Source organism: Physella acuta, unplaced genomic scaffold (assembly GCF_028476545.2).
Source record: "Physella acuta isolate Inbredline_101_S28 unplaced genomic scaffold, ASM2847654v3 ptg001305l, whole genome shotgun sequence".
Classification (NCBI taxonomy): Eukaryota; Metazoa; Mollusca; class Gastropoda; family Physidae; genus Physella; species Physella acuta.
Genome location: NW_026732820.1, coordinates 9,565 through 24,552, shown reverse-complemented (window position 1 = coordinate 24,552; position 14,988 = coordinate 9,565). Strand labels below are relative to the sequence as shown.

The following is a 14,988-nucleotide window of genomic DNA, read 5'->3' as shown; positions in this document are numbered from 1 at the left end:
ATTAAGGATAAAGAAGAAGAAACTTTTAGGGGGGGGGGGGGGACGGGAGGGAGAGCGTTAATCCATATTACTTAATTATGTTGGTGGAAGCCTCCTCCAATATTACAATTAAGGACAAAGAAGAAGAAACTTTTAGGGGAGGGGGGATGGTGGGAGCGTTGACCCATGATACTTAATTATGTTGGTAGAAACCTCCAATATTACAATTAAGGACAAAGAAGAAGAAACTTTTAGGGGAGGGGGGGGGGTGGAGGGAGCGTTGACCCATGATACTTAATTATGTTGGTAGAAACCTCCAATATTACAATTAAGGACGTCGGTTTAAATCGTCGGTCATTTAGTTCTAGGCAACTCTGTGATTCATACACTGCATAGCCTAGCAATCTCCAATATTACAATTAGGGACGTCGGTTTAAATCGTCGGTCATTTAGTCCTAGGCAACTCTGTGATTCATGCACTGCCTAGCTTAGAAACCTCCTCCGTCGACTATAACGCCGATCGGACCAAATAATAGTTGCTACGGCCGATACTGTTTTCACTGTCAACATTACAGCGATTTCGAATTCGTTCAAAAAAACGACCAGGGTGCTATTGCTAATATCGTCCGTTTCTGTAATCGATTACCGATAGGAAACGGAGCATAGGTTACCCAGATCGGGGCTGTGTGTGCGCGGTGTAAATATACTCGAGCGCAGAGCAGGGGTCGGAAGCGGCTTCCGGTGTCGGCGTCAAGTAAAAGGCATTGTGGGTAGGGAGTATGAAAATGAATGAGTGAGCAGGGCCGCGGTTTGTTAGGCTACAAGGGGTTGGGTTGAATGCTCGGAATGTGATGGGTAATTCATTACGTGGAAAGGCCAAATTAAGCTCAGTAAAGGGTGAACCCAAATCTATTGATTGGTTTGATATTATCGATGGTTTCTTTCAGAATTTTTTTCTCCGAGGGTGGAGGAAAAGATTTAAACTTTCGGGAGGCGGACTTAAAATTTCCTGGATGGCGGACACTAGATAAAGTATATACTTAGTATGTAAAATATATATTGTTTCTATTGCGTCAAACAGATGGTGGACATGCTCGGGGGGGGGGGGGGGGAGGGAGGGGTAAGAAATTTACTGTTAGTACGTTTAGGGGAATAAGTGAAATTTATAGATGTGGTAAAATATAGACCTATAAAACCCCAATCAGGTCTAAAATTAAAAAGCACACTTGAAATTAGCTTCGTATTTTTAACTGAAATGTTATGTTTTTTTATTTATCAGAAAATAAATCCTTAACTGTAATATTTTCACAATCTGGTGGGTCACTGTGTGGCTGTCAGACATGATGGATCAGCTGTAAATACCCAATTAGTAGTCGCAGACTGTGACGACAGCCCCTGGGGGAGAGGCGGGTCCGTCAGGTGGCACTTACAGCCCCCTCTACACATCTCACTAACCTAATGAGGGAGATGACCCCACCCCCTCCCCCAAACCTTTGGCTCTATTTATGAGTTTCGGTGTAAAAACTAAGGAGCGTGCCTGGCAGAATAGCAGGCAGACGATGCAAGTATTGAAACAAAAGGCATATATAGGTCTACTGAGTAGTAAAATTAGTGAGTGAATTTTTGTTGACACCCCCCCCCCTTCCGGCGTCGTCTATAAATGTTTTAATGTTTTTAAAAGAAACCCCCCTCCCCAATCTTCACATTCACCTAATGTCATGTCAAACTTCAGCTAACTCCCCCCTCCCCCACAAACACCTAAATAGCAAGTATCCTTATCTTGAAATCACAATTTGATATTATATCATTGTAAAATAATTAAGTTTCTTCAAGATGAAACAAGGTGATCAACGAGCATTACATTTATAACAAGCTTGTATAAGAACTGCAAAAAAAAATATTAAAACACTATTCTCATACACAGCTGTAGTTGGGATAGTCCTTAAATTGTGAGGCCACCTACCTATGCCACACCGTAGTAACAACCTTCATGTAAGACCCTGGGACTACCCTTTCCCAAGCATTATGTAAAGTATGGATCACTTACCATGAAACAAATTTATTAACATAGTATACTATGTACAGTTTTCAAAGTGGGAAAACTTGCACATAGATTTGATTCTACATTTAAAAAATGAGGGCTGAAATTATGTACAACATACATGGGATCCTAAGAGTGTATTGATAAGAGATTTACAGCATCTGTAAGACATTTATTTAAAATATCCCAAAGCTAAAAGAAAATTGTTGTTAACTTCAAATTGCCTGCTCTGGCATTAACCTACTCAGTGTATCTCGCATTAGCCTACTCTATCAGGCATTAGCCTACTGTATCATGCATTAGCCTACTGTATCAGGCATTAGCCTACTGTATCAGGCATTAGCCTACTCTTTCAGGCATTAGCCTACTCTTTCAGGCATTAGCCTACTCTATCAGGCATTAGCCTACTCTATCAGGCATTAGAATACTCAGTGTATCTGGCATTAGCCTACTCCAGGCATTAGCCTACTCTATCAGGCATTAGCCTACTCTATCAGGCATTAGAATACTCAGTGTATCTGGCTGGCATTAGCCTACTCCAGGTATTAGCCTACTCTATCAGGCATTAGCCTACTCTATCAGACATTAGCCTACTCTATCTGGCATTAACCTACTCAATCTATCTGGCATTAGCCTACTCTATCAGGTATTAGCCTACTCTATCAGGCATTAACCTACTCTATCAGGCATTAACCTACTCTATCAGGCATTAACCTACTCTATCAGGTATTAGCCTACTCTATCAGGCATTAACCTACTCTATCAGGCATTAACCTACTCTATCAGGCATTAACCTACTCTATCAGGCATTAACCTACTCTATCAGGCATTAACCTACTCTATCAGGTATTAGCCAACTCAGTGTATCTGGTATTAGCCTATTCAGTGTAGCTTGTGAATACTAGTGAGTGTTTTATCATATAAAATTAAAAAAGAAAATATGAAATCCCTCACCTCAACAGAAAATGTGCAGTCTACATTGTTTTTCTTGGCTGAAATTCTGTGAAATAAATCCTCACACAGCTGAAAGTAAAAGATTATAATTACAATTTTTTTTAACTAACCAATATTAGACAGAGTGATTATCTATGTTAAAAAAAACTTTCATACATTTCCAAAATAAAGCATACTTATTTTACTTTGCTACTATACTGATCTAAACAATATATACAAATGCAAGTAAATTATATTGTGATAGAATATATAATTAAAACCAATGTATGCGCCATTAAAGCTTAAAGTATCTTTTAAAAACTCATCATACTAAATGATTATGTTATAAAATATTCATTTACTGTAACTCATTTTTATAACTGCACATTAAATTTTAAATGTGGAAATATTTTCAAAAACCTTAAGACACAAAGCCAAAGGTGATATTGTTAAAAAAAAATTTTAAAACCTCTTCTATGTCCAGGCAATGTTCTATTATTAACACTTTATTGGTGAGTTGGCACTTTTGTTATTGAACTCACCTGCAGAAATATGCCTTTGGTCAAATATGTGGACCTGTGGAATTATGCCTTTGGTCAAACATGCAACTCACCTGTGGAATAATGCCTTCCTGCCCAGGCTCATTCTTGCCCATCATGGTATAACTTTTGCCAGAACCAGTCTGGCCGTAAGCAAATATACAGACATTATAGCCTTCAAATGCATGGTCTAACATCTCAAGTCCTATATCTTCATACACTTTCTTCTGGTCGGCGAACTTCGGATCTTCAGGCTAAACATGAAACATGAACATCAATGAGTGGTCAATGTCAAACAGTAAACAATTTTACTAAAAATTAAATTATTTAATAATAGAATAATAACGGAATAAGCGTAGCTTATATCACAGAAAAATATGAATAAAAAACTTTTAAATTTAAAAAAATGCTTGTTTAGCTTATTAATGCACATGAGTTGAATGAACTGATTTTAAAATCAACATTTGAAATATAAAAAAATATTGTTTTTTGTGTAATAGAATAAAAACTAAAGACATGGTTGCTGAACAGTAATTCCTCAACAAAAATAATTTTAGCTGCAGGGACCCCATCAAGTGTAAGCATCAAAAGATGCTTTAAACACAGAAAATAAAGGACATATTGGGTCAAAAGAAGAAAAATACGTCTAAAACAAGGTGGACCTACCATAGTGTCAAATACAGAAGATTATGGATAAAACAAGGTGGACCTACCGTAGTGTGAGACCAGTAGGAATAATCAAAGTTGTAGCTTTTAGTTTGAGCATCTTTAGGGCCGGCCTTAGGGTTGGTTATTGCTGAAATACAATGTTTTCACAGGGTTAGCCACTGATCTAGCATAACATTCATCATCATCATCTGTTCACTTCTAGAACCCAAGACACATGGGTTAGCACTCTGCCCAGTGGCTTTGGTATGTGAGGTACCCAAAAGAGCTCAACCATTCAACCATAGTGTTAGAACTTTTCTTTTCACTGGGTTTGTTGTGAATGTAGCACAACATCTATCATCATCATATTTTCCCTTTTTGAACCCTGGACACTTTAGGCACATGAAGTAGAGTTCATCTGTTTTAGTGACCTTGGCATACAGGTGGTAGAGTGGTCAGCATTCTGCCCAGCCATCTTAGTTTCCCTAATGTGAGTCAGGTACTCATCAGAGCTGGGTGGACTTAGGGACACCTTACAAAAAGTTGTAAGCTCTACCATACAACCATGCTATCACCCCAGTACAACATTAAATATCAGAAATTTTATTTTCTCTGTAGTTGTGGCTGATGTAGTACAACATTCAGTGTGAGAAATTCTTATTTTTACAAGGTTTGCTACATATGATTTATGACATTTTGTTTCTGGTGTGTAATTTTAGTATGTAATACTACAACAAATACAAAAAAATTTTCTCAGAGTGTTTTTTACTACTGCAGTACACATGGTAGATGAAGCTTGAGCTAAGTTATCTTACACCTGTGTCTATTAAAACACATGTCCAGTCATAGCAATAAGACAATTTGGACCTCTAATTATAAAGTCCCAGACTAATCCAATCAACCATTCCCATAATCTGTCATTATCATCTTTTCTCGTTAGTATCCATGACACATGAAGCAGATGAAGCAGAGTTCATCTGTTTCAATTACCTCTGCATATGAAGGGATAGTGCCTAACCACTTTTGTTTTCTCTAGAGTGAGCTAGTAGTACATCAAAAGTAAATTGTCTGCTTTAGGTTAAGATAAGTGCCAGAATAACATAAAGCTGCCCTGGTGGATAATAGAAAATAATATGATCACTAATGTCAATAGCTATTTACACAGAGTGCCATCAGTTTTCTGCAACAGGCTTCTAAGCCCTGACCAGGATTTGGTTCTGAGTCATTGTGAAAATTAATTATTCAAATGCTTATGCTATGCCTGCATCAGGATAATCAATAATAATTTAACAGCTAGTGCTGCACATATCAGCTGCTGCTGCACCAGGGAGTCTTGCTAGGGTAACTTTAGCTTTAGGTAATCACATGGTAGGAACTTTAGCTTTAAATAGGTAATCACATAGTAGGAACTTTAGCTTTAAATATGTAATCACATGGTAGGAACTTAAGTAGGTAATCACATGGTAGGAACTTTAGCTTTAAATGGGTAATCACATGGTAGGAACTTTAGCTTTAAATAGGTAATCACATGGTAGGAACTTTAGCTTTAAATAGGTAATCACATGGTAGGAACTTTAGCTTTAAATAGGTAATCACATAGTAACTTGTTGTTGTAAGGATTTCCCATTATCAGTTTGACCCCCAAGTGGTTTTAAATTTACTATCACTGCACTAATGTAGATGGTTTTTTTTATATATTTAAAGAAAATAATTTATTTTCACTTTTTTAGTGCATTATTACATAAAAGCTTGTTATTAAAACGTATTTTATGCATTTTTTTTTACCATCTACACACAATTTATTTACAAATATCTGAACTGATGATTCAGATTACTTTATGTGTTGCGTGTATATATCATCATACTACACATAATTTACAACAAGTATGTAAAGAACCAACTCACTGGTTGTGTTGCCACTCATGTCTATTATACACACAATTTACAACAAGTATGTAAAGAACCAACTCACTAGTTGTGTTGCCACTCATGTCTATTATACACTCAGCATCCCTGCTCATCTACAAGCTACACATAATTTACAAACAAGTATGTAAAAACCAACTCACTGGTTGTGTTGCCACTCATGTCTATTATACACACAATTTACAACAAGTATGTAAAGAACCAACTCACTAGTTGTGTTGCCACTCATGTCTATTATACACTCAGCATCCCTGCTCATCTACAAGCTACACATAATTTACAAACAAGTATGTAAAGAACCAACTCACTGGTTGTGTTGCCACTCATGTCTATTATACACACAATTTACAACAAGTATGTAAAGAACCAACTCACTAGTTGTGTTGCCACTCATGTCTATTATACACTCAGCATCCCTGCTCATCTACAAGCTACACATAATTTACAAACAAGTATGTAAAGAACCAACTCACTGGTTGTGTTGCCACTCATGTCTATTATACACACAATTTACAACAAGTATTTAAAGAATCAACTCACTAGTTGTGTTGCCACTCATGTCTATTATACACTCAGCTACACATAATTTACAAACAAGTATTTAAAGAACCAACTCACTAGTTGTGTTGCCACTCATGTCTATTATACACTCAGCGTCCCTGCTCATCTACAAGCTACACACAATTTACAAACAAGTATGTAAAGAACCAACTCACTAGTTGTGTTGCCACTCATGTCTATTATACACTCAGCGTCCCTGCTCATCTACAAGCTACACACAATTTACAACAAGTATTTAAAGAACCAACTCACTAGTTGTGTTGCCACTCATGTCTATTATACACTCAGCGTCCCTGCTCATCTCCCTGTTGTTGAAGGGTCGGACCCTCACAGCTACTTTCACAGATGACATGTTTACTGCAAACAGATGACATCTGATGTCAAGTGCAAGCACAAGGCAGACGTAACAGTGTTATGTATCAATACAAACAGCAGCTTTAAGTCAGTGTCAAGAAAAAAATGTAAGTTAAACAATATTCAAAACGCACATTAAGATAAATGGAAAGTGTAAGAAAAGACAGTCAATTAAATGTTGGATCAAGCCCCAGGAAAAATAAAAAAATATAACGAAATCTAAACTAAGCCCATACAAGCATTTTTATGACAACTAACAAAAACCAATTTTGTTTTATAATAATTATCCCTGGCAAGAAATGGATTATCCATCAATAATGCATAATATTGGAATAACATTTCCATCAAACATGTCATAGCTGGTGAAGCATGACATTAAAAATGTTTTGTTTTTTGTTTTGTTATTTGTACATAAATAATGAGTAACATTTGAAAATGTGTATGGACTATACAGTGACAAAGAATATAATAGACTAGCCATATTAACAAGTTAATGTTAAATATGTCATGTTATCTAGTGTATGTCAAGCTGTGTAGGCTCAAGCATGCCATGTCATACAACATACAGAAATAAACAGTATGCATCATATTCAGTAAAAGGTGAACACAGTAAACCTTCCATATACAGTACAAGGTTAACATATTAAATTTGTCATACTTAGTACAAGCTTAATACAGTTAACTTATCATATTCAGTAAAAGGTTTAAACAGTAAACTTGTCAAATTTAGTATCAGCTTAATAATAACGTATCATATTCAGATCAAGGTTAACACAGTAAACTTGTCATATTCAGTAAAAGGTTTATACAGTAAACTTGTCATGCATAGTACAATACTAATAGAGTAAACTTGTCTTAGTAAATATAAGGTTAATAGAGTACTTTTGTCATACTTAGTACAAGACTTATGTCTACAGTATCCATGATATATTCATTACATAGTTAATATAGTACTGTTCTTTATAAAAGTTGTATAACAATACAATACCCCACCCATGTTATATTAAGTCCACATTACAATGTTAAGCATAGCACTATTCATTACAAGTCAGTTAAAAGTAGTAGACAAGTCATAAAAAATATTTTAAATTAAGCATTCTTTTTACAAACAATTTTTTCAAGAAATGTTTTAAAATATGAAAATTGTAGGCTACTTACTTGTTGACTAGTGAATACAGCACCAAATGAAAAAGTTATTGAACAGAAACTAGTGTTTAAAATTAAGTATCATAGATTTTGATGGAAGTCCATTGTGTTAACATATCACACGAGAGACCACAGTAACGTGGTCCTTAAGTAGTTTAACTATCTGAAAGCAGAAAGAAAAGAAACACTTTTTAGATTCATAGTAAGGCAGTAAAAATTTAAAAAAATAGAAAGTAAATACATTTCTTTGAATTTAACTAGAAATAAATATGCTCTTCATCATCTTTGTAAATAGAAATCAAGAAGCCCTATTTCACTCAAAGCTAGAAAACAGCTATTTAGTCATTAGCTGTAAAATAAATTATCTCAAACACTTGAAACACAATTCATATAATTTATCTTTAATTTTATGTAATGAGCATAACTTAAGTAAAAAGGAAAACACAATCAGATACAAGAAAATCTGTAAATTAACATTATATGTCTTTCTTTCCATTATTAAGTGATTAAAATGTGAATATTTTCTTGTAGTTCAAATCCCACAATAAAATATTAAATCTGTATGAAAATTGAAGCATTTGTTTGTCAGCACAACCAAAAAAGGAGAAGATCTAACACAAACTATGAGCTTGTTTTCCCAACACAATTTGTGATGAAGAAATCTCTAGCGTGGTAACACCAGGTTACATCAACTAGTGACGTCATATTGATCAGCCTCAAACTGGTTCAGGAATTACAAACTTTGTTCAACAAAACCACTGAACCCACAAGAAATTGATTCAACGGATTTAAAAATAAACACAGACTTCACTCACTGACAACAATTTAGCTGAGTCATTTAGAGATTTTAAAATATTTTTATTAATAATCCTGTACAGAACGTTATGAATTTATACTAAAAATATCTCGGAAAGATCAGCAAAACAGCAGGACTTCTTGAAAGATCAACCCAGCTGACTAAAGATCACATAAAAGAGTTGAAATTATTCAGCTTGAATAGATTAATCAATAACTCACTCCTCTTGTTAACGAATCATAGGAATAGAATTAAACAAATTTTAAAAATCCAAATCTTACTAACCATCAAAGTATAGCTCAGCAGTGTGGCTGCCCGACAAGAAAACAAGGATGAGAATGCAACAGATATCAACCGTTGGGGGCTTCAGAATGTGGAAAGAGCAGAGGCCGGATAAAAAATGATAATAATATGTGGCTGACGTCATTCAAGGCTTAGGGGTGGCTTGCTAAGTATTGATTTCTTCCTGGCTCCGCTCACCCTGTGCATGCAAAGGAGGCTCAGAGACAGGAGCAAGGGGGGGATCACTCTGACAGCAATAAAATGTCTGGTTACAAGGGAGGACGTACACTGTCAATAAAAACAGGGGAGATGTCATTAAAAATTACCCTTTCATCGTAATTTGAAATAAAATCAATTTTCAAAATTGGGAATTTTTGTTTATGCTTTTTAATTTGAAAAAAGACAGGGCATTAAATATTTAAGAAATACACAAGCAAAGCAGCATGCAGAATAGAAAGATTGATTAATGTGGAGAAGATAGCAGCACATTTCCCCAACAGCTGTCTTAGGTTGCAAGTGTGAATTGCTTTCAATAACATTAGCATGAATTATAGATGCTGGAACCTTTACACAATTCACTGGGCTCAGCCTCTTGAGCTGCATAATCTACAAACAACTTGGCTGGTAGTTCTGGCTTAACAACAATTTAATAACAAATTAGTTTTTACAGAGAAAATCAACAGTACCCTGACTTTTACAGAAGAAAAGGACAGTACCCTGGTCTTAACAGATGCAGATAACACTGCTCTGCTGTTAAACAAAAGAAAATACTGTCCTGGTCTGAAAAGACGAAAATAACACTGTCCTGCCCTTAAACAGAAGGAAATAATACTGCCTTGGTCTTAACAAATGGAAATAACACTGTCCTGGTCTTAAACAGATGAAAATAACACTGCCATTAAACACAAGAAAAGACAGTGCCCTAATCAACATTAACATTTAACAGTGTCTCATCTATAACACAAATGTCTATTCAAGTCCTGTAAATTTGAAAACAGTTCCCTACAACTAATACAAATAAAAAAACAACAGGATTACTAGCTTGAATGGATGAAAATAACAATGCATTAAACTAAATAAGAGACATATAAGAGAAAAACATCAGTGGAAAACCTCAAGTGAAACTCACTAACTCTTATCCTTGTTTTGTATCTAACCCCAAATGTCTGTTACCTAACCCAAAACCATTTGTATTACCTAACTCAAAACCCTTTTGCGTAGCCTAACTTTAAACCACATGTGTAACCTGAAAACACTATGTTACCTACCCTAAAAATGTGATGTGCTAACTAGCATAGCCCAAAAACCTAAACCTAACACTGATCAAAACTAGATTCTTGAAGTGAAGAGAGTAAGAACACTGGTTAAGACAGTCAATTATTAACTTAACACAAAACAATAGATCACAATAGATGATTCGAGCTTCAAATAGAGCCTATATGGTTTAGATAGTAATGTTTTTTTTCTCATATACGAAGTATGGAGGAAGTATTTTAATCGTGCAAAAAGTCTAAATCAAGATTTACACAAATCTTGCATTTTACACCTCCCTGAGTCAGAAAAACATAGTTTTGCTATTATGTCTGTATGTCTGTGTGTGTGTATTTATGTGTGTATGTGAGCACCATTATAGCTAGGTTGATGAAATAAGTATTATATCAAATTTGTGGTTCTGTTTCAACTTATCAGACATTTCTGATAACCAGAAATGGAACTTATTCTAATTTTGTTTTTTTAAAAGCTTATTACTTTAGTATTGTTTTAGATAGATAAATGAAAATTCACTTATAACTAAAAGATCTAATCGTCTGCTTTCTAATACTTCTATCAAATTTTGAGTAATTTCCGTTGACCGGAAGGAGTAATTTTTTGCTATTTCTTATTTCTTAAAAAGTATTTGAATTTATAAAGTACTAATCTTCAGCACAGTTACACACATGTTGTTTGCTGTTCACTTGGTGCGCAATTCTTTTTTCTACAAGATTCTATTCTATTTTTAAAAGTTTGAGTAATCTATTAAAAATCATGTCTAGATCCCGAGTTGCCATCCCCTGTAGTGTTATATAAGTATACCCACGGCATATCATACGCCGCTATTTAGTTGTTGTTTTTTCTACTTTTCAGTTATTCATAATTTGTGAATTCGACACTACCAATGCTGCCACTGAAAATATTTCTTTAAAACACTATAAGTAGCTTGTTAAGGACAAACCCCCCCCCCCTCCTCCCCCTCCCCTCCGCTAAAGTAAACTCCCACTTAGTTACCCCCCCCCCCAGTTTAAAATCGTTTCAAACTAAATTATCTGCCCCTAATAGTCGTCACTAAACCCGGCTCTGTTTATAGACATTTAGAGTGAACACATCTCACCAGACCATGTAGGGGTGGGGCTGGTAGGGAGCGCGTTTACAGCTTGTTTTCTAGCGTCTCCCAGAAGAGAATTATATATATAGATTAGAGAAAGTTTAGGGGAGATCACTCCCGGTTTATTTTCTGTATTAATCAGCAGTCTGTGTCATATTGTGGATTGTAGATTGTTAACCTACTAAAACTAAACAGGTACCATTTTGTCCACAAAAAATTTAGAAGTAATTAAGGCAATTAATTGAGTACAGCCAATCCAATTTCTTTTTTACAGAACGTGCACCAGGCGCTTGTCTCCAAGCTAGCAGCAATGTTAAGCTTTTAGTAAGATAATTACAATCATCCAGCAAGTGTCCTCCTATTCTCCTTACACAAAACACAGGAACCTTTGCTCTGACATTTGTTGTAAAGAAGATAATTGTACTAGACGACTTTGGCATTTTACGAACGGCTGCAGGTGGTGAAGTGAATTTGTCATGTCAGTCAGTTCATGGCACTGAATCATTAATTATTTTTCTTAACAATATGCAACTGATTCAAATTTTAAAAAAAAACAGCTGAATAAAGAGCTGTTTTTGTCAAGTAAAATATTATAAATACTTGCAATGTCATTTCATGAGAGCTTAAATAACAGATTTATGTAAAGATATAGCAGTTAAGTAATGAGTGATTACTATCAAATTAAAACGTATTGTATTGTCAGTTGATTAATAGATTGGTATCATTAATTTTCTAGCAAAAATCAACTTTAAAATAAATTTAATTAAATAAATAACATTAGATATATTCATTTTGATATGCAAGTTTTATAAATTAAAAGAAAAGAAAACAGCAAAGATAATATCAAATACAGTAAACATCATACAATAGGACCATATTAAACTTTTTAGTACAGTACACACAGTGCAGCACAATTTAACCTTCTATTAAACCATCTAGAATAGCAAAACAAAGTATTACAGTACAGCACAATTTAAAAACTCCACCACACCATAGAATATCAAAATAAAGTATTACATGGTCGAGCAAGACAAGTGAATCTTCACACACTATTCAGTGTACTATATTATATTTATGGCCATCACAATCACTTAAACATTTATCTACAAATTTTCACCAGTAATTCTTTTCTTATATCAGGAAACAAAACCTATCCCCAAAACTACATAAGAGGTATACAATACAGAAAACAAAAAAAGGAACTTTATACAGAATCACAAAGATTGTGCACACACAAAAAGTATATGAATCAAATTTTCCAATCATTACTTTGCAGTATTTTTTTCATTACAGACTCACTTCTTCTTCCTTATTAGTTTCTAGTATTGGAAGGGATTTCCTGCAACACAACTGAGTATTACGATTTCAGTCTGCTTTTCTTTCTGGATTTGCTTCCATAGCCTTTGTCCACCCAAGAACAAACTACAGAACAACATTTGTTTGATTTTGCAGTTGTCTCTCCTAGAAGATTTTCTATCCCCAGATGTCGGAGGGTTTGAACTTGAGACTTTTTCAGTTAGGCAACCACAGGCTTTACCAACTCATCCATGCCAACCCCTACAGACTCAATGTAATGCAGAATTACAAGCAATACTATACTGATGAAATTCATTATTCTGCAGGTGAGGCTAGTATAAAAACTTGGTGGAGAGGGTTTTAGTGATGTGACACCTGAAGACGTGAATGACATCCATATTCAAACTTGGATGGGTGAAGTCCTAGAAGAGCTGACCAAGTTAGAAGAGGATAAGGATGAGGAACAACTGGATGAGGAAGAGAAGGAGTTTGGTCTAACACTTGAACATCTTGCCAATTTGGTGTGAAAGGCGCAGAACTCCAGAAACTTGCTGAATATTGGAACTCTAATGTGTTTTTTTTTTCTCCACAGTTTAAAAATTCAACTGACAATTTAATGTCAGCATACAAAAATTGTTCACCCAGGCAAAGAAGAAGTGTCTGCAGCTTCCTTTACTATAACTAAGGTCATAAATCACACTAAGAGATCTGTTACACCTGTACAATTAGCTGTAGCAATAGAAGTTAAGTAAAATACAGAAGACGCTGCACCACATGATCAATTGGTACCTTTAACTTTAACTGAGCAGCAAAGCTCTTCCAGACATTCACCTACTCTTCATCTCCATCATTCTGTACAACTAATTCATAATCATCCTTTCTGGTATAATGTAAAACTACCAATTCCTGTGATAAAACTTTCATGGGAATTCCCTTCCTACTGGAGTACAAATAGGTGAGGAAACATTGATACTAATATCTGAATACATTGCCAGCATGACAGTACATTATTTTATCATCAGATTATTCTGCCTGTATCAGTTAGGATTAACATTGTGTTGAACACTAACTAGCTTGATACAACATAGAAGTAATGTTTTAAATAGATCTATAAGGTAACACGCTAAAGAAAAATAGTGACTGTACAAACACGCACTATGTTTAGTTATTGCAGCTATTTTATTTTTAAACTACACTAGTGTGTTTTTTATTTTTTGTTAGTATTTCAAATAAGTTCAATGTTTATTTCTAATGTAAAGTATAAAATTCTTGAAACTGAAAAAGAATTATATCTTTTACTGAGCGTATGGAATAAAAACAGTGTGGAACCATCTTAGTCAAAAAATACCCCTGCAGTGCAGCATAATATAGCAGCTTTAGTTGCTGAGAACATATGTACATGTATATGATTACTTGTAATTCTTTATATGTACAAGGCACAAAGCGCCTCACTTCATTGAGGGAAGTCTCATTTAACACAACATCCCACCTTTATTACGTAGAAAAGTAAATGCCTGGCCACATTATTTGTAATTCTATGTTGTTACCATGTGAGGTATGATAAAGATATTTTGTCTACCTAAATCAACTACAAAATATAAAATAATACAAAGATATCTAAAGTAGATGCAATTTTGTGAAATACATTCTTGACACAATACTTTTAGAAAGAAATACATTTTTAAATGGCCACTTACCCTCATGTGCAGGTAACTTGTTTCTTTATTTTGTTAAAACTTCATGGCAGTGACTTCAGAATGAAACAGTTTTCTGAGAATGACGAAAACAGTGAACTATATTAACAAATACTAATGGAAAATTGTAGGTGCAATAAAAAACTGAACAGTACATACACTAGCAGAAATAAGGTGAACGATATTGTGAACAAATTCAGAATCTTAAAAGCTAGATGGAAAAAATATTTTAAGTAAACTTTTCGTCTTTAACACAGAAATATCAAAAGCACTTAGGTCTATAAAATAACTTCTGAAATTTGCTAAAAACTTGAAAGTTAGTAAGACCAACTAGAGCTTTACTATAAAGCAAACTATTAACAGATGTGAAATATTATTGTCAGGTTGGTAAAATGTTAAGGTTGATAAACAGAAAAGTCCCAAGTTCGAAC

General features: G+C 34.7%; 1 protein-coding gene across 15 annotated transcripts in view; it reads right to left on the bottom strand.

Moving 5' to 3' along the window:
- LOC131958241 (kinesin-like protein unc-104) overlaps positions 1–14,711 on the bottom strand; it is an 86,579-nt gene extending 71,868 nt beyond the window's left edge. For 10 of the 15 annotated variants that reach the window (XM_059323144.1, XM_059323148.1, XM_059323146.1 and 7 more), the window contains exons 1-6: positions 14,561–14,711; positions 8,140–8,290; positions 6,880–6,984; positions 4,206–4,288; positions 3,567–3,746; positions 2,975–3,043 (exon numbers count right to left, since the gene is read on the bottom strand). In XM_059323144.1, coding sequence (XP_059179127.1) covers positions 2,975–3,043; positions 3,567–3,746; positions 4,206–4,288; positions 6,880–6,979 — 432 coding nt within the window. In that variant the 5' untranslated portion in view covers positions 6,980–6,984; positions 8,140–8,290; positions 14,561–14,711. Of the gene's footprint in view, positions 1–2,974; positions 3,044–3,566; positions 3,747–4,205; positions 4,289–6,112; positions 6,158–6,684; positions 6,729–6,879; positions 6,985–8,139; positions 8,291–9,208; positions 9,309–14,560 lie in introns of those variants that run through there. The other 5 variants (XM_059323157.1, XM_059323159.1, XM_059323145.1 and 2 more) reach the window with 4 other exon arrangements.
- Between the last annotated feature and the right edge of the window lie 277 nt (positions 14,712–14,988).